Below are 25421 nucleotides of genomic sequence, written 5' to 3'. Positions count from 1 at the left end.
GCTTGTGCCTCAGAGGAAGAAAATGAGATAAATGGCCCAGTCTTGCAGACCTGACATGACTCATCTCATTGATGTTAACGAACTGGTCGACTCAAGCTCAGGAAGTTGAATGCACGGGATGCTACTGTTGACATGGTCTGTTGGTTAGAGAAACACTACTGCATGTAACACTTCTATGCAAAACAGCCTCAAGAAGCAGAACCTCCTGCTGCTATTTTAGGTTTTTTAAAGAAAAGTATAATCTCATGAACAGAGTGAAAAACAAGAGAGGTCCCTCTGAGGTCCCAGTGCTGGCCCACACCAGGCTTTGCTGGGTGAGGTGTGATAAATGTGTGGTGACTGACTCTGGTGCCTGCTCTCCTCTACTGCAAAGTCCTGCTGCAATAACAGAGCTGGCAGGAGGGAGCCTTTGTCCAAATCTGCCTTCAGCAGTGACTTAAGTACAGGTGCTGGACTTGGTACTGCAGCAGTTGAAGTGTGTGCAGATAATTTTGTTAATACAGGTATAGTGAGTCTGAATTTGGCTTATTTTTATACCTTCCAGTGAAGGAGTGTGTAAGTGCAAGGCAGAGTTGTGTCTCCCTGAAGTGGCAATTCTAATGTATTGCTGAGCAAGGTTACCCAAAAGACTTGTGCTCTCAATGTGCCCTTTTGTTACTCACACAGAATGACTTTCTGACTCCTTGGTTATTTTGAGGTAAGAAATAAGAAAAACTGTTTAGTTTCACGGTACATCACAATATTCAATGAGCCTGTCCCTTGGGAACACAGAGAGCTCTCAGATCTTAATATAGACATCTTTCAAATGAGATCATTAATGTGCATATATCTGGATTTAGGGCCAATGCAAGCACTTCGATTTTTGCCTGCCAAATTTTCATTTTTGGCTTCATTTTCTTCCCACATATTCAAAGAACTGTACCACATGGAATCCTTTAAACAATAGATGGGATAACATAATTTTTCAATTGCTCTTGAAAAGGTTTTTAACCACATAAACTATTCCAGGGTTCGCTAAGAAGTTACCATTGCAAATAATGTAATTGTTCCAGACTGAATTCCTTGCATTCCAGAATAACTTTTGAAGCAAAGACCATGACTGGTTTGGGATTTTTAACCAACCTCTTTATGGTAATACTTAGATGAATGTAAATTTTCTCCAAAAGCTTTGCATTAAAGAGGAAGGACCAAAGCCTACAAACACTCATAGCTGCAGAACTAATACTCAATGCTAATGACCCATCAATCTCGCCAGAAGGAAAATAAACATTTAAAAATTAGGAAACCCTGAACACTTTATTTTAAACAAATAAAAAAAAAGTGAGAAAAACAGTAGAAAAACTCTGGCAAATGTAGAAATAAAAGAAGATAAAGTGCAAGCAGTAAATTCTGGCTCTCCTCTTCCCTTTTGCTTAGAAGGACAAGGCTGTTACTTGCCTTTTGAATGAGGCCAAGGCTCCCTGTCCTGAGCCACCGAGTCCCTCCTCAAAGGTGTGTGCGATTTCTGCTTCCCTGGCCTTCACCTGCAGTTAAGAACACACAATTTTTCTGGTCACAGGTTTGCTCTCCACATTGGAACCATTCTCGTTGCACTCATCTAAAGGTGATGTCGTTTCACCGTTTGTCCAATGGAAACTGTTACCAAACTCTTCACTTTGTAACACCTACAGGTAGAGTCACCTGGGAGAGAGGAAATCAGCTCTCCCACTTGCCTAGGCAGAGTGTCCCCAGTGCTGTAATTCTTTTCTTCTGTGAGTGCACTGGAGTTTAGTCTCAGCAACCCAAAAAGCTGCTTCCCAAATCCACCTCTTTACTCGGCTTTCTTGGATTAATTGAATTAAGCAGTGGGTGGTTCATGAGTTGAACTCCACTGGGGAGCAGAGCCTGTAATTCACTGCAAACTCCCACCGTTCAGGGCACAGCAGAATCAAACTTCTTTGTGGCCAGAAAAGCAACAGAAATGGAAAACAGCCCAATTCAGATGGTCTTTTTAATCTCCACTTTGATTCTGTGCTACAGAATCAAAATGCTTCTCATTTCCCACACATCACCCTGTTTCTACTGGATTCACACCAGATGTAGACTTGGCCTTGCATGTCCAGAAATTTAGTTTATCTTTTTAAAGGCTCTGGTTTTTGTAGAATTGGCTTAGCTGGAGTATAAAACAATAGTATCTTGTGCCTTTCAAAGCTAAAGGAATTAGATCTGTATTTTATTAGCCTCACTTCCTGTGAATACAAAGCTTTTGTGATCATACCTTCCTCGGTTTGGTCACAGTCCTGTCCCTCTGATCATCCACACCAAGGGACTTGTTGGAGTGTGCAGTGGCCTCCTCCAAAGCTCTGCAGTTTGTGGCAAGTGGTGGTAAAAGGTATGTAATTGGGTCCTATCCTGACATAGAGTGGGGACATAGTGAGGGTAACTCAACCAGAGCTGGGATCTGGGACTAGTTTCAGAGATAAGGATAGTGATCAATACATTCTTCAAAGCCTCATGAAAAGAGATGCTTCACTTGAGGTTAAAGAGCCCCAATTAAAGGAAAAAAAAAAAAGCAAAAGTAAAGACCCAGAAAGAGAAAAATCTTTCTACATTACCAAAAAAAATAAGCAGGAAAAATTTCATTTGGAACTTGAGCATCCATATGCACTCAAGTCAACCAACCACAAGACAGAACTATTAGGAAAACATTTAATTACCTCTTTCTCCACCCGTTTATTTTCCTCTGGCAAAAAGAAAATACTTCTTCTCTCCAAGATGTGTTGTGTGAATTATTTCACTGTGCTCTTTGCAACCAAACAACCCCAGTCTCACTCAGCTTCCTCCTGGACTCCAGCAACTGCAGTGTGTTCACACTCACTGCTTGTCCCTGGATGTTACTGTTCAAAGAAAAGCTTCAAACTTCTCTTTTTCAGAAACCCTACAGGATTAAATTTCAGGCAGACTGCAGGGGGACAGCTGCTCCTCCTCCTGTACTAACACAGCACATGCTCTCCAGGAAGATGCATCTTCCATTCACCCGTGTCTGCTGCTGCTGAAAACACCCATGTTAGACTTTAGGCCAAGTAAATTTAACAAAAATTCATGGGATTTTAGGAGCATTATTTCTGGAGAAGCTTATTGCAGAAATAGTCTCTGCTCACCTGCCTCACTGGTTCCTCAGTACTGCACTTGTCCAACATGAGCAGCACAGGGATTGACGTTCAGGACTCCTGGTCTCTGCTGGTTCTGCACTGCAACAGGCCTGTTCCTCTGACTGCAAACTGCTGCCAAACCTTCTTCACCTCTTTGAAGATTGAGCTGAGTCATGTTGGGAAATCCTTGGAGATCAAGGCTATAAGAACTACAAGTGATTAGAATTAAATGGGACATTCTGGGAGGCACAGAGGAAGTTACTCAATTGTTCCAGGTTAGAAGACATTCTGATAGATACTACTTAAACCTTTGCCTCTGTCAAGTCCAATTACTGTCCAGAAAAAGCAGGAAAGATTAGGTAAGAACCATATCTATAAAGCTAGTCCAGCTCTAGATGGAAGAACAAGGAGGAAAAGTAAAAGTACAAGCCCCTTGAGGATTTTTATACTCTTCAAACTACATACAAAACCCATTTAGAATGTAACCTCAGGAGTTCTAATAAAGGTTTTGGAATGTTGCAATTCTAATTGTAAATTGAAGTGACAGAAGTGATACGATATTCATTCCTTAATAAACACTTGTAGGTACAACAGATGTCAAGTTTGTTATCATCTTACTTTCTATTTGCAGCTGGAGTGATGCTGCACTCAGTTTGATCCTGGACCATCCAAAATGTGCCAGAGTTTTGCCTCAACATGAACCAGATGAAAATAAGTGCTAATAGGGGTGCTTTGGGGTACCCATATGAACACAGAGCAGGGCAGAGTTTCAAGGGCTCAGTTCCCACAGGACTAGGTTTTCAAAGGGATTTATGTGTTGAATGCTTGTAATATCCAGCTACTTGTAAAAGAGCCTAAGCAGGAGCTAAGAAATGTGTAAATGTGCCTCAAGTGATAGATGCTTCCTCCTTTGATTGTCTTGTCACTAAGTCAGCAATTCCGTGAGCAGTTGGCACTTTTGGGTTCTCCAAATACCCACAAAAAGAAAGCCCTACATGTCTCAAGTTGGGAACACTGAAAAGTTAAGTCTTTAGTTTAAGCCTGCTTTTTACAATGGCAAAGACTTGAGAAGATTTACCCCAACTGATCGAAAAGGGTAAACCGGAATAATTTTCACAGATTCCCTATTTCAGGTTTGCATTTGGTTTAACTGAGCAAAATTTTATTAGGAAATCCAGAATCCCATGCCTTGCTATACCATGTATTTTGACAACAAGCCCTGAAAAACTGTGGCAATAAGAGAGATTGAGTTTAAAAGGGATTGATTTTAGGGTGTGTAAGGCATAAGAAAGGCGAGTCGTAACAGATCTTGCCCGTGACAGGACTTGGTATCATAATTTCCACTCTTAACTCTGCTTTCTGTGATTTTACACAAGCTCAAATGATGCAAATCTACCATTTTGTTGGTAAAACCCTAAAGTTTAGACACGTTCTCCCAGTTAGGTGGAAGGACTAAAGCCCATCCACAGAGACCAACCACAGGTGCTGGGGAAGGGACCCCGTGGCTGGTCAGGCTCCTTCCACTACCCCCCGGTCACACCTCAACTATTAAGTGTTCAAGTGTGACAACTATAGTAGGTCAGGCATTAATACACCAATTTCCATACCAAGTGTGTAATTTACTGATAAAACTTTCTGAATGTTTACCCATCTTAGGTGCTTCCTTCCCCATCACATCAAGGAACGACTTGATGTGGCCCTCAGTGCTCTGGGCTGGTCGACAAGGTGGTGATCGGTCAAATACTGGACATGATGGATCAGAGGTGTTGTCCAGCCTCAGTGAGTCTGTGATTGTGGGGCAGAATAGTGTTTGTTGGTGTTGCTTAAACCGATTTCCTGAAAAATAAACACCAAGTATGCTTTTAGGCTGCAGACCCAGGGGCGCGGCGCTGAGGGGAGAGGCCTGGGTGGGGACCCTGGACAAGCCACCACCACCCTCACCCTGACCCTGTCCATGTCCCCAGTCCCTATTCCCAGTCCCTATCCCAAATCCCAATACCTGTCCCTGTTCCCCGTTCCCAGTCCCTATTCCCATCTCCTGTCCCTGTCTCTCTCCCTGGCTCCAGTCCCTATTCCCTCTCCCTGTTCCCTATTCCCAGTCCCAGTTCTTCTCCCTATCCCTGTCCTCACTCCCTATTCCTCTCCCTCTCCCTGTTCCCAGTCCCTATTCCCAGTCGCTGATCCCCTGTCTCTATTCCATGTCCCCCGTCCCTGTTCCCAGTCCGTATTCCCAGGCCCTGGCCCTGTTCCCAGTCCCTGTTCCCTCTCCCCACCCCACTCCCAGTCCCCGTCCTCACCCCGCTCCCTCCCAGCCCCGGCGGCCGTTCCCGTCCCTCACCCCGGGGCGCCTGAGCGGGGCTCCTCCTCCTCCTGCTGCTGCTGCTTCTTTCCTCCTCCTCCTCCTCCCGCTCCTCCCGCCCGTCTCTCCTCCCCTCCCGCCGCCGGCAGCCGCTGCTGTCACGATGAGGCGGAGGAGGCGGCGGCCCGGCCCGGCCGCTCCCGTCTCCCTGCCCGTGGCGTAGCGGTCCCCGCCCGGAGGAGGCCGCGGCGGCGGCGCCCGCCCAGCCCGGCCCGGCCCGGCCCAGCCCAGCCCAGCCATGGCCCAGCCGGGCCCCAGCGCCCCGGCCGACGGTACCGCGGGGGGCGGCGAGGCCTGCGCGGCACCGGGCTCGCCTGGGGAGCCGCGCCGGCCGCGGGGCGGGGGAGGCGGCCTGGCCGGCCGGGAGCGGGGAGGAGTCCGGGGAGCTCGGCCGCGGGTGGTTTTTGGGGCTGTAAATGTGTAGCGCGGTGCTGCCGGGGAAGGGGAGCCCAGCCGCGGTGTGCGGGGGGAAAGAGGCCTCCCCGCCCTGCCGGGGAGATGTATCCAGGGGTAATCCGCCCGGTGGGACTCGGTCATTGGTTCGGCCGCGGCAGGTGGTGGTGGGGTGTGCCCCGAACCCACCTCGGGAGGGTTCGGACGGTGCTCGGTGTGGACGGTTCGTCCCTGTGCTGGAAAAGACAAAGAAAAATGACACGTCTCCTCTCGAGGTGGTATCTCTACCTGTGCAGAAGGAAGCTGAGCTTTCCCTGATTGTTGTCGTGGGAGGGTTATTTCTGGCTGGTTTGGGAGGAATTACAGACGTTTTTTACAGTGGAGTAGGTTATGGAACTGTGTGCATATTAAAAAAAAAAATACTGTAGGTATTGCTTAGCTTGGAAGGTGGGATGGAAGGGACAGTGTTTAGTGTGTGGGATGTATGGGAAGGGGTGGGGAAGCAAGAAATCTGAGTTGAGGCTGGGCGTAATGTAGATACAGGAGAACTGGAGGGATGTGCAGAATCCTGAAGGATTGGTGCTTCCCCAGCCTGGGACTAGGCCAGAGCTCTCCTCTTCTAGAGAACAGTTGAGTTTCCCTGGGAAAGCACTCTGCTAGAAAAGGGCAGTGATGTATTCTTAATTATGCATGTCTAGGGAATTATGTGGGCGCTTTTTTTTTTTTTTTGGTTGAGTTACACGAGAAAGTGCTTATCCTCAGGGATTTTGGGATTTCAGGCTGCCTTTTAAAAGTTTTAATGGTGAAGGTGCTTAGATTGTGGGTTTTCCCCTGCATTAAGGTCAGTGATTGCTTGCTGGCCTGCGGAGGGGAAGGTGGATTTCCTTGCTGTCATGCTTGTAAGGTCAGCGTTGTATGGGTTGTTCTCGTGTACTTTCTGGTGAATAACCATTGTTTATTGTTCTTTAGCCTGTTCTTCTGAGAGCTGCAGAACAACTTCCAACAAAAATTTCTTCCTGGCTCTTGCAGGCTGTCTGACCACAGATGTGCAGTTTACAAATGTTTGCTGCCTCTTGGCCAGGGAAGGTAGTTGTGTCTTAGTAGTACATTAGAAGATGCAAGTTGGGCAGATTTTTGTTGTTGTCGTTTAAAAAGAAGGCGAAAAAGGTGCAAGTAAATTTAGTGATTTGATAGGTTGGTGAAGTCTGTCTTGTAGGAGGTATGGTTTGATGTCTTTCTCCTGCTGTGGGGAGATGAGGATGCTGTAAATAAGACACGTGGCAGGAGGAACTGGCTGCCAGTTGGATGAGTTCTGAAAGTGGTTGCTGTGTTTCTACACTAAGGAATTACAGCTCCTAAAATGGCTCCTCTCCCCATCCTCCTTTGGCTGTAATAGGACCAGTTTGGGGTTGGTTTTTTCAATCCACTTTGATTACTATCCTGTTGTTCTCATCTATGCTGGTTTTATTTGTAAGTAACTTGCCAAAAGTGTGCCTTGAAACTCTGTTCTGTTTTAATGTGGAGAGAATTGAAGAAATGAATTATTTAATATTTTTAGTTGTCTGCACTGCATTTATTGCTTAAAGGAGTAGTGTAACCTGATTTAAGATTACATGTGACAAAATAGAACTGGATTAATATGTTCCCCAAAGGAAAAAGAATGGCTTTTTGTAATTACTTATATTGATTATAAATACTTTATGCATTCTTTACTTGTGCAAGACATATCAGCCAGGATTTGTTTTGTGGAAAGCAAATATAAAAGAACTAAAATTTCTACTGTAGTAGAAATAATATATATGGAACAACATGAGAGGACTATAATATAGAATGTGTCTTCTATTTCAGAGCCTCTGCTGGATGGAAAATGGGCCCAAGAATAGGGGAAGGAATAGTGCAAAGAAACAGGAAAAGAATGGATGTCATGTGCTGCCCTGGGTTTGTACTTTGGATTAGTGTAGACCTTAATAACCCTCTAATCCGTTGTGTGGGGTAACAGTTTCTATATGATAAGAATCACAGAGAGGCCAAGTGCAGAGTCCTTGGTGCTGGTGGAGCTTTGTGAACTGTGAGCTCACAATGTTGACCTGTGTTGCAAGTGGGGACATGCTGCTTACTGAGCCTGGTCAAGGGGCTTTTTGGGGACATTTAATTTATATGTGTTGTCTGGATTGCTTGACCAGAACAGTAATGTCTTATTTTTCAAAATATTTTTGTTTTGAATATCATACTCAAAATTCAAACCTCTCAGCCTCCCAGGGTTGAGTTTGGATCTGGGTGCTTGCCATCTCTGAAAATAAGGTTACCAAACAGCATGTTTTGGCATAGCTTTTCCCTCTCAGAATGCTCAGGCTTTAGTATAATTCCCTTACTCATATTTGGAAAATGCTTCAATGAAGGAACTGCAGTACCATAAAACACTAAATCTTCAATACCAAAGTTAATTAGAATGATATGTCAATTATTCAGCTCTTGCTGCGATAAACTGAAACCATTAGTACAGTCAGGCTGATAATTAGCATATCCATTGATATTATTCAGTGATAAACTGTTAATGGCACAGTCTATCAGATATTTTAATAAGAATTTGCAGAAAGAATCAATCCAATATTGGAGTAACACCTTCTTCCCCCTGTGCTTAGGCCAGTAAAAGTGGTGTCTCTGTTTGTGGTGGGAGGATGTGCCAGCTCTCAGCCGAGAGAGCTGCTGGGCTGTAGGTAGAGGATTGGAGGGCGTTGTCATGTTGATTTTGGTGCCACCAGCAGCACCATGATCCTCATTGTGTCCCTGTGCCAATAATCCAGGATCCCCAAAAGAACTGGGAGTTGCTGTTGCTGTGCTCATCACACCCCAGGGGCTGAGCGTGAGGGACCAGCCTTGTCAGAAAATTAAGTAGCAAAACCTTAGATGGTTTTATGTTTCCAGTTACTTCCCTTGCAAGTGTATCACTTTAAAATGAAGTGGAAGTATCTAAAAATGCTGTTACTCATCTCCAGGCGAGGTGTGGTTTGGAGGGGACTGGCTGTGAGTGCTGATGTCCAGCTCTGCATTGTTGATGTAACTGTCGGATGTCAGACCCTTCTCTCTTGGGGAGTATCTTCAAAATTGCTGCTACTTTCCAAAAATTTCTTCCTTCACGTTCATTTTTCTTGGTTTATTATTATTTACTTGTTCTGTTATTAATAGTTGCTGATATTACACAGCAAATGTATTTTGAATTTAAACCCACCAACCTTCACGCTTTTTGTTTTTAGGCTGTGTGTTTTTCCACGTCAGTTCAGTGGACAAGTCTGGAATTTGATTTCAAAAGCAAAACACACACCTTGAACGTACATGTTCCCACCTTTTAGAATTTCTAAGGGAGTTTTGATCCACTCAGCAGGTCAGTTTGCTCCAGCGTGGAAATATGAACATTCAAGGTCTTTTCCTGTTTAAGTCAAGTCCCAAATTTCTGTCTTAATTTTGAAAAATAACACGATCCTGATCTTTATAATCACCTGTTGATTTGCCTGAAGGCACAATGAATATACTTTAACCTGTGGACTGACTATTGTATTTTGAATGCTGGAAGATATAAATTCTTTGCCCATTTTTATTGCTTCTTGGCGGCTTCACCGTCATCACAGAGATGATGGACTTACTAAGTGTTCTCTTCCCTCCCTGGCCTGGTGCCTCGGGATGCTGAGCTGCTTTCCCATAGCCCTTGATGGGTGGAACTAGTTTGTATGTGCTCCCTTGCAAGTGATTGAAGAAGGAATTTTGTTTAAAAACTTTTAAGAAGCTAAAGCAAACAACGTCTGTCAGCGTGGGAGTGGATCAAATCCCATCGGCTTCGTCGTGGCTGATGGTTGAATAGGAGACTTGCTGGACTTTCACTGCAGGCACTTTATTAAAACTGCTTCTCAGATGTGAAGTTTTCTATACTAAATTTAGGTATTTTAACTACATACTTTTCTTTAAAAAAATATACCAAGTGTGTAGCTTAAAAAAAAAAAAAGGCAAAAGCCTGAGGATGAGGTTATGGCTTTACTCTGACTGAAGTCTCCCAAGATAAGAACTGGTAACTTTGATAAGCAGCACTTCCTAACCAATCTGCTATGAAAGCCATTGTGTGTGTGGATTTCAGAGGAACATCTTTCACACCAAACTCTGATGCTTCTGAATCATTCATAGGTTTTACTTTCAGAATTGGGTTTAGTGTCTGGTTTAGTGGTGGCTGAGTTAGTGGTACTGCCCTCTGCAAGTTATTCTATAAATAGGGGAAACATTGTCTCCTTTTAGTCATGGCATAGTCAGTTAAGCATGATGATGAATTATCTCTGGAGAAATTTAAGTCATTTGATATTTTTATATAAACTGACATAGGAAGAACAAGTGAATAGTGTACCCTTGGTTAATATTTCTGTATCTTTCAGAAGGAAGAGCATTGCTTGAAAAAACTTCTGGGTTGTCCTGTTGCTCTATTGTAGTGCCTGTAGTACCTTAAGAATGCAGAACTGCAGCATGACTGGGGATATAATGAGGAATTGTGTTTATTTATGTATTTTTTCCCATTCATGTCCAGTTCTGTCAGCCACAACTCCCCTTGGCATTCAGCTGACTTGTGGTGGTGCTTCTCCCCTTCCTGTCCCTATCCTGTGCTTGTCTCCTCAGGCCTGACTCCTCCAAATACAATGAAGAGGAAAAATAAGGCTTTTCAGCCACCCTTTGTGGCTCTTTCCATCTCCCCTGGCAATTTCTGCTTCCACCCAGCGGAGCAGCAGAACCGTGGCCTTGCCTGACCTTTGCTTTCCGGTTTTTCCTCTCTCTCCGGTCAAACACCAGTCATTTGACCTTGTCTTGGGCAACCCCTGCTCTTCAGCACGTCCTGTGCTCTCCTCAAACCTCCTTCCCAGCCACCACCTCAGCTTCTCTAAATCTTGCTGTCCCTCTCAGTGCCTTCTGCAGCCTCTGTGGGCGTTCCTGTCCCTTGTCCTTGGTTTGGCTGCTCTGCTCTGCAGGATCACACCCCCGTTCTCCACGTCCTCCATCCCTCCATTCTTCCTCTTCTAGAGAAAATCTCATGACTGCACAAACTTCCTCTGTGAAAAATGTCTTTTCTAAACAGCCTGGCTCCCTGGCTGTGTTGAGTCTTAGCTTATTCGTTGTTTTTAAAATATATTTTCCTTGATTTAAGATCTCTCCAGGTTCTGCAACTAAGAAAGGAAGATCTCCTTGTGCTTTACTCTTGGTATAGAGCAACTATTCACCTGCTTTTCAACCCTGCCTTAGACATGTTCAGGTGCTGAGTGTTTTCACAGAACAGATTATAGAATTTTGAGGCAGTCAGTTTTAGTTACCTGTTTATCGTGAGGTTGGCTGAAATCTAATTCTTTAATACATTGGTATCTTCATTTATAAACCAAGTACCTCACAGATGGCAAAACTTAATTGCTGGAAGTTAACTTATGCCCCTTGGAAAGGTAGAAAATATGAGTGTTCCATCTTTTGGCTATTGGGGGGCATCTGAAAGTTGCTGTAAGTAGAGAGCAGGGCAGGAAACACAGAGTGCTGAGGTCTGCTTGTTTGGTTCTGGGTGCAGTTAAGAGCCCTGTCTTGTCTTGTGTGTCTGGCAGTGCTAAGAACTGAAAAATAACTGAGATCTTGGAGAGAAAAAAAAAAAAAGGCAGCCTGATTTTTAGTTACTTAACAAGCAAAAAGCACCTCACCTTACTGGGGTGAGTCACACCGAGAAGAAATTTAAATTCAGGTGGGATTTTTTTTTTAATTAATATTTATCTTCTTTTTTATGTTCTGTTGTTTCTGAAAATGTCTTTTAGTAAAGCTAGGGAGCAAAAATGCAGTAACAGACAGAAGTTACACATGGCAAAAGGAATCAGAATCAATAACTGGAAGACAATGGAAGCATTAACTGTGTGTGCTCCAGAGGGAATGGCCTGAGGTGGGAGGGAAGGATTACCTGGGGATCAAACCAGACTGGATTTGTTGATTATAGCAGTGTTCCCACACCTTTCAGACAGTGACCTGCATAGACTGTGTGGCTTGTGCTGCATCTTTTGTCAGTACGTGTTTTTAGCTCTCACATAATTGCAACAAGATTTGCAATGCTGCTTAAATGGCAACAAAAGGAGGAATATGGAAAACAAGAGACTAAACAGCCCTTTCACTGTTTTCCTCAGAGTGTTTCCTTGTATAACTGTTCACCCCCCCACTTGTGCCTTGAGAGAGTAACTTTTTGTATTTGCATGGGTGGTCAGCACTGAAATCCTCCCCAACAGAAATGATTTATTTTAATCTGTGCTCCATCAGTGCAAAATGAGGAGGCAGCACCATGGTTGGTTGCTTTAAAAAAACCAACAAACAAAGCAGTAACTTGAAACAGTAACTTAGATACAACCACAGAGTATAAAACAGTCCTTACATCTGTATGTTGAGTGTCATTGGCTTAATCTACACAGGAAGAAACACAGAGGAGTGCTAGAAGTTATTGCTCAAGCAATAATTATTTTAACCATCCACAATAAATTTCCATGTCTGGTATCCTTTAAGGAAATTGTCTTTCCTGAGGCCTACTGGAGTTCATATTAGACTCCCATTGACTTCAGACACAAGAATTGGAACATTCATCTTACATTAACAGCAAAACCTGTGCCAAAACCCCTCTGATATATTTTATCTGTGGTGTTGCTTGGTTTATTTTGGTGAAGTACGAAGCATAAATTTGGCTCTGTTAGTTCAAATCATCTGACAAGCTGGCATCTTTATGTCATAATTTAAATTTTCTGTTAAAGATTGGTTTCAAGTGAGGTTTTCTTAATTGCCAGCTCGCTCTGTCTGTTTATATCTTCATCCTTGTGCTGTGTGTGGAGCTGTGTGTGGAATTAATGGGAAAGCAATTAGCCAAACTCGGAATTCTGCGCCTGAGTGACGCTTCTAGCTGTGAAAATATCAGAGCTGCTGTCTGAGTTTTAGATGAAACTGGAGATAAAGATGCTAAATCTCTAAGTGGTGTATTAACTCCTGGTGGTCCAGAGGGTACTGAGGATTGCACTGAGCTGATGAGCCATTGGGAAGGGCTGTAGTGGCACTTTACAGGGTCTAATCAAACTGCAGTTTTGTTCAAGCATATTTGCTTTCAAGTGAGAGTAAATGTGAGCCCGGCCTTTTTCTGGAATACAGACATTTTCTGATATATTTTTCTCTACAGCCCTAGGTTTTGTACCCATCTGTGCTGGAGACACCCTTTCAGCTGCACTTGTTCAAAACCCAAGTGTGTCCAAACACTGGGGGGAAATCTGAGCTTGGGAATTTGCTTTCTGATACCCATTAAGTTTGTCAGCTTCCCCTGGAGAGTCTGAATGGAAATCAGGATTTGAGGAAGGTCATTTATCACTTACCAGTGTCAGTCATCAAGTCTTAAAAAGTAAGTTCTGCCGTGTGACTACACCAATCCCAGTTGCCACAAGGCAGAGTGGGGGACAGAAGGAAGGCCAGAGTGTTTCTTTTGGCAGGCAGCACTCAGGTTAAAGTGATTATCAGGCTGTACCCATGGGCTGTGGTTTCAGGTTGCAGCTAAGCCAGTCTAGAAGGTTGCTGCTGCTGAAAGGAAGGTTCCTGCTGAAAGGAGGGTTCTCTTCTTCCTCCTCCCACAGGATGTTTCCATCGTTTCCTTTGGGCCAGCTCTGCACAGTGGACCCACCACTGAGCCAGTTCAGCTCAGACACCCAGCTGAGAACTACTCACTGCTGAATTAATTAGTTTAATTCATTTAGTGAAAGGCCTGAGAAGTGTTAGAGCTGGTATAAAGGAAGGGTGGAGTAATATATACTGTATATTACAGTATATACTGTAATATACTCATATTACAGTAGTAATATGAGTGTCAAAGGGTGCAGTTCTCCAATCTATATGCTCACATGAGCCCTTGGTATATGCTCAGCTAAGTTATAAGTGTGGTCTGGTTTGGACCTGGTTTGACTCATTCCCCTCCCACCCCCCAAATTTCTGCTCTGATCCTGTCCCTGCGCAGCCTCAAAGGTCTGTGGCACGATGGGAATAAAGGCACAGGAGGTGGGAGTGCTGAGTTACCCTTTCACATGACCACCAGTACATACATTGATTTAAAATGATCATCACTGCAGGCTTAGGCAAGTCTTCCTGTTCTGTAGTGCTTGTACCCCTGGCATATTTTAAAATGTTTTGAGAATTTCATGCTGGAGGAGGATTTTCTTCCTTTTTAACAGTTCAGGAATTCATTTAGGTGACAAGTGGTAGCAAAAAATATGAATATATAGAATCATGGCACTGTTTTTTTGTCAAGAAATAGATTATGGAGGCTTGGGGGAGTACTAGTCTGTTGTTCTCAGGGAACCTATTAAATTGCTGTAGAAACCTTACTCTAAAGGATAGGAGCTGTATCCTGTTCCTTATCAAATAAAGATGTTAATCATCTTTTATTATTTCTCATACTATATTTATCATCACAATGTTTCCATAAATACGTCTGGCAACAATATTTTCCAGGCCCTTTATTAAGATTTATATCCTTTAAGTGACTAAGGCACCATGTTTTCATGCCTGCAAGCTGCTCTTCTGACAACTGACATTTTCAATTCACTATTCCTTGAAAGTGAGTTTTTACCTGTTCCCTTTCCCTCTTTATTCTCTGTCTACCAATTTGGGTGGCCAAATTATATAGGAAGGGATAGGGAACCACAGTGGGAAAGAAATCTGGTGTTACCTTCCTTTTGTGGATATTGTTCAAATCCATAACTTGGGTATGAATTGCTGTTGTTTCTGAAGCTTTTCTGGTACTTGTAGAATTACCCTGGTGCTGTCTGGTAGGTGTGCATGTGGAAGTGATTTTCCATGCTAATATTGATTATTTCAGCTTTTGAAAATGTCCACAAAGATGCTGATTTGGTTTAAATGACAGTCCCCTCATACCTGTAACAATGGTAGATTAACAGAAGCCATTGCCTGTGTAAATTCCACAAACACTGACGTGTTTCTGGTTTTCTCTGCATCATTTTCTTGTTACCTTCCTTTCAATTTTTAAGTGTCATCATTAATTTGTTCTTCTGCTCAGCAACTGGGAAGCAGAGTATTTGGGGTGGTCTCAAAGCTACGCCTCAGTTCTTGTCCCTATGACAAACAGCACAAGATCTCAGACTGGTGGTATCTGGGGGAATTTTTGAATTAATGTAATGGTTTTCTTTTATATATTAACTTACTTCATTAAAGAGAACACTGCAGTAGCATTGTTTTGTGTTGTTTTTTTTTTTACCTGAGATTTGAGTCCTACTTTATTCCCATTTTCTTCCCAGAAGAGGACAGCCTTTAATAAATCTGTAGGCGAAGTGATAAACATATTATAAAGAGTCACAGGGAATTTTTCTCCCTCCCACTGCAAATGAGTCAGCAATTAAATTATCTTGAAAGAAAATCACTCCTTAATCTGTTGTCTGGGGTTAGCAAGTGTTTACATTTTAAAAAACAGTTATATTAGTGGTGTTCAGAGTGATAAATTGTGTAAGGGGTCTCCATATAGTGAAGTGCATATCAGAACCTCTCCCTAAATATCTGTCAATCTGAAATATTCTTATTTTATCAGAACAGCAGGTTTCTGATGGTTTATTAAGAGAATATCCTCAACTTAAATTTTCTTTTTCTGGCAAGAAACACTGAAAACCTCCCTGTCAAGTGTAATTGCCACGTGAAATAGTCTAATCCTGTTCTGGATTTTCTGGTTATATCATAGAAATGCTGAGAGGTGGTAGTGTGGACAAACTTGGCAGAAATATCCCTGTGTGATACGAGGACTCATTCATATTTTCAGTGTTGTTGTGGTCAGGGAGATTTAAGTGACGTGACATTTCGGGGGACTTGCTTTAAAATGTTGTGGCAGGGGAAGGGGTGGCTGTGCTGGGGTTCTGCTTCCAGGCTGGAGGAGCCTCTGTGTCTCCTTCAAACCCCTTCTGCTGGTGCTCAGCTCTCCAGGGGATGTGGTGGGACAGGCTGATGGAGTGCCAGGCGTGGTGGATGCGTGTGACATGTGGTGACATGTTTGACAGCTGAATTGTTTAAGCTCAGGTGTCTGAAATGCTCAAAAAGCTTTGCCCCGGGGGATCAAGTCAGGCTGTGACTGCAGGGGGTAGAGATCTACCTGAGCTGGCCTTGAGCTGGCAGTGGTGTGATCCAGCACGAGCTGTGAAGCATTTTTGGAGAATCTTCCCAGTTCTTGGGTAATTCTCCCTCCCTGACTTCTGTGCTGCCATCACATTGTTTGCTCAAGCACTGACTGGGCTCAGTAAATGCTCTCAGCCTGGAGAGTAAATAACCCCTTCCACAAACCCAAGGAGACACTGAGCTTGTTCCTGCAATCCTTTTCTTTAAAAAATTGATCCTCCTGTAAAGAGCAGTTATAAAAAAGAAAAATTGTGAAAGTGGAACAAGATACAAACACTGAGGGAGCAGGGAAAACGCTGGTGATTGTGATGAGATTGGTAACTCTGTTCTCTCCATTTTGTGTCACTGTAGATGAATTCAAAGTTCACCAGACTGTAGCTTGCTGCTGGCTTTTGAAATGCTCTGATATGCATTCAGGCTTAGCAACACTGCATTTCTGAGGAGATTCACTGCTGGTAGCAGCAGGATGCAGCCAAAATGCTTTCCATAGGATTCCATCTATGGTGATGTCCGGTTGACTTTTCCAACACTGTGATTCATCCACTGCTGCCCTATTTAAATTATTCAGAGAACTGATGAAGCACAAAGCATGGTTGAATTTCTTGGAAAAAATGCTAACCAATGGTGTTTTCCTGAAATTTTAACAGGGATTGTTCTCCCCACACACCAAAACATCAACAGCAGAAATTAAATAGAGTAAACAGAGAGTAAAAACCCTTCATGGATCAAGTTGAGACTTCTGTGGGGAAAACTGTGTGCACAGAACTGAGAGGTCTGATGGCAATGCTGGTTAAAAGGAAAGAACCAGCTACTTTCCTGGTAGGGAATGTAGGAATAGCCAGGCCATAATGATGGAGGTAGAGGACTGCCCTTGGGAAGAGATGATGCTTTTGGCAAATGAAAGATGAATTGCTGGAAAAAAATTCCACCTCACTTTTGTCAACGTGGACATACATGATTAAGTGCATTCCTGTGATACTTGGTGTGACTTGAGCACTGTTCCATTGCAGTGCAATGTAAATAATGTTTAACTGAGCATAAATTTCAAACTGGACTTAAGTTCCCTGAGGTCAGAATGACTAAGTGTGTGGAAGAGGTGAGGAGCATTGCTTGTCCCACGGACTGGGCTTATCCAAACTGGGAGTCAGGTGTGTGATTCCCCTTTGCTGAGTGCAGGGAATGGAGATTTGGACCCCAGAGCAGCAACTGCCTGGTTTTGTGTCCAAGAAAGAAGATAAGGGAGGCAGTAACAAAGCAAGGAAGTAGTTAACATGTTGTGAGAGCTGTGAAAAGGGAGAAAAAGTGGGAAGCGGAAGTGGAAAAAAAACTGGGAAGGAGAAACAGTGTGTTGGCTTTTTTTTTCCCCCGTGTAATTGTGGATGAAGATGTTTGCTGTATAAACACACTTTGGGGGAGACACTTATTACTATGAATGGCTGTTTATTTACTGTGCAGGCTTAATTAGGCCTTTTAAAGGACCCTTTTTTTCCTCTTTCCTTTGTTCTTGTCCTCATCTTGTGGCTGCCCCATCCCTGGAAGTGTTCAAGGCCAGGTTGGATGGGGCTTGGAGCAACCTGGGATAGTGAAAAGTGTTGGATTTGGAATAAGATGGTCCTTAAAATCCCTTTCAGGCCAAACCATTCTGTGATTCTTGGCTGTATTATAGAACAGAATCTTTCCATTTGTTCAAACACCTCAGTTTCTTTAGATTTTAATTATTTTTATGTGGTGGCTCTTTTTTTTTATTAATGGAGAATGTCATGCAGTGCTTAACATAAAAAAGGAAAATAAAGAGTAGGAATAGGCATTACTGAGACTACAAGTCATAGTGGAAAGGTGTGTTTGTCATTCAACTTCAATGAAAAATAATGTTACATTCAAACTTTAACAGTATATTGCAAGCTTCCACTTGGTGCCAATGGAGTATTTATAATGTGGTTGGGTGTTTGTAACATCCCGGTTGAATATTTTTAATCCTGCAGTCGTTGATTTACTGCAATAAATAAAAAGATACTGTAGCAGCTATGATGCAGCAAGGCTCAGTTCTGCTCTGTGCTCTCTGCAACACCGAGTGTGTTTGGCATTAAATGGGTACTGGGTTGTTTGCCTGCGAGTGTTCAGTCAATAGAGAACAAACTGGGGATGTCAAATAACCTTCAGCTGCACAATAAACCAGAAATGGTTGGATGAATGCAGCAGTGTCTCTGAAAACCCCAAATGGGGAACTGAGTCCCTTCTGCAGAAGGACTCACTGGTGGTGACGTTGGGCAGCAACGGGGCACAGCTGGGGGGGACAGTCACCAGGTTTTCCCCTTTTTAGAGCTGAGTTACCATCGCTGCAGGCAGTGAAATACTCTGAAAAAGGAGGTGTGACAGTCTCAGTGCAGAGGGGTTTGTTGCCACTCTGAAAATGAAGGTGGCAAGTGGGAGGTGGGGGGAGATGAAATGAGGGGAGTGCGTGGTGACCACTGAGCTCCAGCCGTTTGTCCTGGTGAGTAAAATGCTTGATGCTTCCAAATGAAAGTCTGAGAAAAGCAAGTAATTCTTTTCTTCCCTTTTTTTTTTTTTTTTTCCCTTCTGTTTGCTCTGCTGCTGCTCAATCTCTGTGTGTCAGGGCAGCTGTTTTTCCTTGCAAAAAGAGCAACCCACGTTTCCAAAGTCAGGAATTGCTTCTGTTCAACAAGCTTATTCAAAGAACCATAATCTGTTCCTTTGCTTCTGAGTGCCTGGTGCAAACAGCTGTATGGGAGTTGTTGTAAGAGTGGGGAGGGTTGGCAGCTTGGTTGTTCTTTTATAATCAAACCCTCTTTGAATAAAATAAAGAAAAGCTTTTTGCAGTCTAAATACAAGTCCTGGTGGCAGACTTAGATGAAAAATTTATATGGTAACATAATTGTGGCTCCAGTGTGATGTCACAACAGAGTAAAATTAGTACCCTTAGGAAATAAGCAACCATATATTTTTATTTTTCCTTACTTTTGTCTTGAGCAGTCATGATAGGAAAAGAAAGGTAGAAAATGACAGAAAATCTACTGTACATGTAGATTTTTTCCTGATCTGTTTTCCTATTGCAGCTGTGTAAGGCTGAACTCTTGATGTCATGTTTGACACTTTCAAATATCAAGCAGAAAGCTTTGTGGCATTAATTTTATAAATAGACCTAGTACTCAAAAATAGTCTCATTGATAATCAGCTTTGTCTGTCTTAGCTCTGGAATGGTCCCTCCATGTTTGTGTAACAGAAACTCTGTCATACATAGAATTTAATCCTTTTTGGAGCTGATCTATGGAGCAGCATATAAATAACCAGTCAATAAGAAATGTGTGTTTGTTCCTGTGTTTTCCTAGAATTGGAATTTCACTGTGTAGTAGGTTAAGAGAAAGTTTTATATTCTTCACTAGAGTTTCTCTGTGTGTGTTCCAGTAGTTTCATGGTTCTCCTGTAGTTTGATGACTCTGCTCTGAGATGAATTTTGCTGCCTTTCTTTTGGGTTGAGACACATGATAACACACACTGTGCTTTGCTGTGATGTCAGGGGGATGGGGATTCCTGCATCTGAATCTGTTGTGTCTCTGCAAAATCTGTGTTCTTAGCTAGAAACAAAGCTAGTAATTTAATTAGTGCGTATAATTCTATCATCAGCATTCTATTTGTCCTAATAATCCGGGGGGAAAGTGCTATTTACAGCTAATAAATTGTTGGCCCAAGGGGTTTCTGGTTTATGTTTTAGTTTGGCATATCAATTTCAATTTAATTTTTTTCTCAGTGCTATTTCAGGAGTTAAGAAATTGGGTCTTCGGGCTGTTTGTTTGTTTCTTGATGACTTAGGGCCCTAAATAGGAATTTAGGTCTCCCCCAGTGCTGCTCTTGGGAAATACAGCGTGTTCCCTGCCTGTTCTGATCCCGGGTGTAACACAGGATCCTGTTTCAGTCGGGCACAGCTCCCCCAGAACTGCCCATCTCTGGGCTCTGTTTACTCTACACCTCATTGGTGTTGTTAAACATTGATAGTGCCTTCTGTGCTGGGAATGGGAGCATGGGGACAGCGCCTGGAAAACCAGGGAATGCTGATGCTGCAAAATGTGTGTTTGGCTTTGGGGTTGTTTTTCAGTTGATGCCCTATGATGGCAAATAAGTTCTCTGTTTCAGCTCTGTTACAGGCCTGGGGTGAGTTGGACCTAAATTTAGAGGAGAAGTGAGTGATAAATGACAAAGGGCTAATTGGAATTCTATGAATGAGTCCATTTCCTGCCATTGACTCCAATTCCAGGTGGACTTTAATCTGTGCCATGTAGCCTGCGGGTACCTGTGGCTGGCAATCTGGGTTTGGGATCATTCTGGGAAGTGTCTGTATGGCTGTGGTACAAATTATACCCCTGAAGAAGAAAATAGTTTCTTTTTGAACTTAATCACTTAGCAGAAAGCTGGCAATTGCCAGTCTGTCTTAGAAAATAAACTATCTTTTGCTTTTACTTTTTGTGCACGTGCATTTGAGGGGGTTGATGTTCATTGTCCTCAAGTTTGTGTACTTGTACCACTGCAGTGGGGGTGTGCCAAGGCCTGTCCTGAGCTGTACATGTGGCACAGGTGGTAAAACCACTTTAAACTTAGTATCTGAGTAGAAAGAAGGATGTTCATGCACAGCTGCAGCGATGCATGACCTGCAGTTGAGATCTTAAACTCTGTGGTTTTTTGAATGCTTGCAGCTGGTCCTGGCAGCTGCCGGAGCTCAGTTGTGGTGGGGGTTGATTAGTTATTTATTTATTACTTTTTAGACATACTCACCAGGCTGCAGACAGGGGGAACACTGTAAAAATGTAAATATTTAAACTTCATTTCCTTCGGGGTGACTCTGCCCTCCCTCTTTCTGTTTGGGCGGGAGGATTTAAAAAGGATGAGTCTGTTCTTCCTCCAGCTTAAAGCACTTGAACTTTCTGCTCTTGAGGTGTCCTCTTGTCCTTCCATCCTCGGCAGAAGCAACTCTTACTTCTGGAAGAACTTACAACTCTGCTGTATTGCACAACAGCTCCTGCTCTTTGCTAGAGGAAGATGGAAAAGGAATCAAGTAAACAAGGAGTGCTCCAGTCGTCTTTGGGAGCGGGAGGCTTGGCTGATGTTTGCGGTTGATTCAACTTTCAGAATCACTCGTTGTGGAATGGAACAGTTGATTTGTGTGGTTTTAAAATGCTGTGTGAAAGGTGAGGGATGGTTTGACTGTGTGCACGTTGCTCCAGGCCCCTGGGTGCTACCTGTGGGTGCCGGCCCTGGCCTGTGCCCCTGCCCCTGGCACGGAGCTCCCTTAGGCTTTAGTGCCTCTAAATGTTCCCTTCTAGAGGTTGAAGTGAGCTCAAGCCCAGCTCCTCAGAGCCCAGCAGGGCTGTGCACTGTGGTGTGGAGGAGGTGGCTGTGGCTCTCCGGCTGTGGGAGCGGCTCCGGCGTCGCCCTCTGGCAGAACTCGGCGAGGAGCAGCAACACAGGCAAAGCCTTTCCCTTCGCAAGACTTCAGCAAGACATCAAAAGCAACTCTGTAGCCTTGGGAGGTGTTTGTGCTACCTGGACCTGGCTCCATGTGTGCTGCTTCCTCCCTGGTTTTCATCCAGCCACTCTCTGAACACACACTTGAAGCTTTGCCTCAGTGTGTCTTTGCTGCAGGTTCCTTTTGTTTGCTGGAGAACACTCCTGTGCAGTTGGCTTTGAACTTTGAACCCCCACACAGGGATTGCTGGCTGGAAAAATTCGTGTGTTCGTATTTAAGGTGATAAAACCCCAGGATTTTGGTAAAAAAGCAACATTAAAATTTCTTCAATCCTATATCTACACATATCTTTTATTCAGATATCAAAATATAAGATATATTAAAATATATTTCATATATATATATAAAGATATAAGATATAAAGATATATCAAATATGAAAATATCTCTCATTAATATATCTTTTATTATTTATTGTGTTATCTATATATATATTATTATTTTATATTATATCTACATATATCTTATTCAGTACAAAGTTGAGCAGATTAAGTGCTGTATTTTGTAACACCATAAGCCCACATAACCAGCAATCAGGAAAACATACCTGTGCTCTTAAAAGATCCTTTTGTTTGTGTCTGCTCTTGTTATACGTCATCTGGTACTAAAAATAAATATAACTCACCCCATCTCAAAGGCATCGACCGTCCAGGGTTTTACCACTGTGAGCTCTGGAGCTCATTCCAGCTGCTTTTAAGTCTAAATGTTTGGTGCTGAAGTCTGACTATGTTGTAGTTGTACTGTATCTTCACGACTTGCTTTTGGTGGGAGCGCATTGGGTGGGAGCCGTAAACACCTCTGGGGGATCAATATTTTACATGTAGAGGCTGTAGCTGAAGTGATTCAGCTTTGCCCAGCAGAGCTGGACCACGTCCACAAGAGGCTTTTGCAGAACAGACAGAGACTCATGTAGGGGAATATTTTTTCCCCAGTGCATCCCAGCGGGGAGGTGGGTTTGGTCCCGGCTCATCTCTCTGTTGTTTCTGTTTGGTGTTGGAATTGTGAGCTGTGCAAGGTAGAACTGCCACCTAAAGCAGAGCTGCACTTCTTGAGGTGCAAAGAAATTGCTGTTGCACAGGAAGGACAATATTGCAGGGTCAGTAGTTGTGTGGGGTCTTTGTGCCATCGTACAATGGTGGTGTATTTTTTTTTTCAATTAGAAGCATGTTTTAATAGTCTTTAGGTGCTTTGTGGACTTCCTACTCTTCCCTCTTTCGTTGTACTGCTAATGTGGTAAACTCTGGAAAATAGTGTGATGTTTGTGTGTCCTTGAGGATTTTTACCTGCTGGAAATGAGGAGACTTTGATCTTATAATCAGTTACTTCTCTGTAGATCGTGGTCATCTCCTGGCAAACTTCTCTGAGTGTGATCTCGTTCATCTTTTGGTGAACATGCAGAACTGAAGACTGGATAGATAATGGCACCTAATTTTTAGCTTATGGGTTTTCCTGTGCTTTGTTCTTCCCTGGCTGTGAGCTGAGATGCTGTCACTTTGTTTTCTTTGACCTCAGCCTCTGGGAACTTGGTGCTCTATTACTCAGCCTTCACACACTGCTCCTGTGCCTCATGACTTAATTCCCAGTGTTTTGGAAAGAAGCACCAATGGAAGAAAAAAAAAATCACCACAATTATTTCTGTTTCTTCCTTTGCTGTACATAGAAAATTGTGGTTTTCTTTGGGAGATTGTTTCCTGCAGAATTCCCTGCCCCATCTCCAGTGCCCTGGAGATGTCTAATTACAATTAGGTCCTACAGTCTAAGAAAACTTATCCTCCTTTTTTCCTCAGAGAACTGACTAGTTTTCCTGATATATCATGGGGCAATGGCTGAGCTAATGATGAAGATATTTTAGAAAGAGTGAGCCCTGAACCTCAGTCTTGCAGAATGGGCTGCCTGGATAACTGTTAGTGACATACCTTATCTTCTGTTTTATTTTTAGTTGCTCTTCTACAACGGGTGGCAGAATTGGAAAAGGTCAATGCAGAATTTCTGCGCACAAAGCAGCAACTTGAGCAAGAATTTAATCAAAAGAGAGCAAAATTTAAGGAATTATACCTGGCTAAGGAAGGTAAGTCCTCAATTCTCTTCAAATAATCTCTGTATGAACAATAGGCTTTTAAACAGGTATGATAAGGGCATAAGAGAGGAGCAGAGTAAAATTCAATAGGTGGCTATTTAGCTTCCTGGAGTGGATTTTTAGAATTAAATTGAAGGTTTTGCCTGCATGGACAGGAGTCAGAGCAACTTGATGTCCATGCTGAAACTCCACCACTGAGTTTTAATTCTGCCTGAATTCATTGTGAGCTCATTTTCTCTGAGCAGCAGCTGATCTGGGAAGTGGAAAGACATCTCCTGGCTGCTGTGCTCTTTGTACTTTGTGGCCAGCTTTTCTGTGTAGCATTAATTTGTCTTAAATTTCCATCTGAGGTAGGCTGTAAGCAGACAAACATCATAAAAGTTTTAATACCAGCCAAGGGCATCTATTTCAATAACACAATTTATAGGAAAATTCGAACCATATGAGCTCAAATATCTGATAAAGAATTGGAGAGTAGAGATAGCTGTTCTGAGAGCCAAATTGATTTATTTCTATTTCTGATGGTTTTCCTGTCTTTAACATATGAAAGCAGAGCCAAAAAATAATGCACTAAGACTGCAGCTGCTGTATAAGCTTATGAGAGCAGAAATACAACAGGCATAATGCAGATCAGATCATACAGAAAACCTATTGCTTGGTGGTTTAGCAGCTGAACGAAAGGAAATTTTAAGATATACAAGACACTACTGATGAGATCAGCAATAATTCTCCCGTTTTGGTACAGTCAGAAAACAGAGAATAAAAATAAATTGTGACAGGGGAGGAAAACAAAAACAACTTTCACACATACTGAAGTGAAGGGACACCAGAGGAGAATATACAAGCAATTGCTTTCCTTTCTTTTTTTGCTTCCCTGTCTCCCAGACCCTTTCCTAAATGTACTTTGGGAATGTTGCAACCCATCCTTAATAGTGTTGTTTGAAAACTAAATAATATAAATGCTACAGAGACTTGGTTTTTTTAGACAAGGATTAATGCCCTTTTAAGTACCTGATTAGCTCTGGGCTCCATATCCTCTCTCAAGGGGTGGGAGCACCAGGATTGATTTTTGGCACCGAGGGAAGTACCTGGAGGTAGCTTGGTGTTTGTTGTGCATTGGCCAGATGTTTCAGCTAAAAGTGAAACAGGCTAACACAAAACTGTATTTTGTGCTGGTGCTTTTGGAATTCATTATATAATATAGATCTTCCAGAGCTGTTTGTTTCAGATTAACTGAAAACTCGGGAGGATAATATGAAATTAGTTTAATTTCTGTTTGTAGTTGCAACAATTAGAGAAATAGTGGGTGTTCCACTGAATGTATCCCTTTTATTAGTAGAAGCTCAGTGTTAGCAAAGTCATGGTAAAGAGCAAATTAACCTGAAGAGTTTTCTTGTGTGGGCTCCATGAAGTGGTCACAGAGAGTTTCTGCTCAAGAAATATGAAGTGTTCTATCCAAATTCAGAACCAAGTTGGTGCCAGAAGTGGGGGAAAGACTGTCTTCCTCTTTTTCTTACCTTTTCAAGATTCTTTACCAGAATGAGTTAAATAAAGAGAACTAAATAAAAGCATAGTTGACTTCCATCAGGGATATTGGGTCTTAGGTTATATCTGCAGTGTCTGCTTTGTGACTGTATCCATGAGAATATAGTTCTTTAATAAAAACAAGGGCAAGCAAAGCCAAGAAATAGCATTCCCTAAAGATACCTGCCAACTTTTGTGCAGTTATTATGGTAGA

General features: G+C 42.8%; 1 protein-coding gene and 1 long non-coding RNA gene across 4 annotated transcripts in view; one reads left to right on the top strand and one right to left on the bottom strand.

The window, feature by feature from the left end:
- Positions 1 to 1437: 1437 nt before the first annotated feature.
- On the bottom strand, positions 1438 to 5637 carry LOC108504214. Its single transcript, XR_001877039.1, has 6 exons — positions 5470 to 5637; positions 4779 to 4967; positions 3141 to 3340; positions 2697 to 3031; positions 2258 to 2391; positions 1438 to 1523 (listed from the first exon to the last, which is right to left on the bottom strand). It is a non-coding gene; the product is annotated as an uncharacterized LOC108504214 (long non-coding RNA).
- Positions 5638 to 5717: 80 nt separating this feature from the next.
- The window catches only part of RABEP1 (rabaptin, RAB GTPase binding effector protein 1), a 46765-nt gene continuing 27061 nt past the window's right edge, over positions 5718 to 25421 (top strand). The window contains exons 1-2 of one of the 3 annotated variants that reach the window (XM_017828900.1): positions 5718 to 5762; positions 23546 to 23674. In XM_017828900.1, coding sequence (XP_017684389.1) covers positions 5729 to 5762; positions 23546 to 23674 — 163 coding nt within the window. In that variant the 5' untranslated portion in view covers positions 5718 to 5728. Of the gene's footprint in view, positions 5763 to 7787; positions 7822 to 20180; positions 20239 to 23545; positions 23675 to 25421 lie in introns of those variants that run through there. The other 2 variants (XM_017828901.1, XM_017828899.1) reach the window with 2 other exon arrangements.

The sequence above is a fragment of the Lepidothrix coronata genome, unplaced genomic scaffold (assembly GCF_001604755.1).
Source record: "Lepidothrix coronata isolate B3197 unplaced genomic scaffold, Lepidothrix_coronata-1.0 Scaffold154, whole genome shotgun sequence".
Lineage (NCBI taxonomy): Eukaryota > Metazoa > Chordata > Aves > Passeriformes > Pipridae > Lepidothrix > Lepidothrix coronata.
This window is presented reverse-complemented; position numbering and strand designations above follow the sequence as displayed.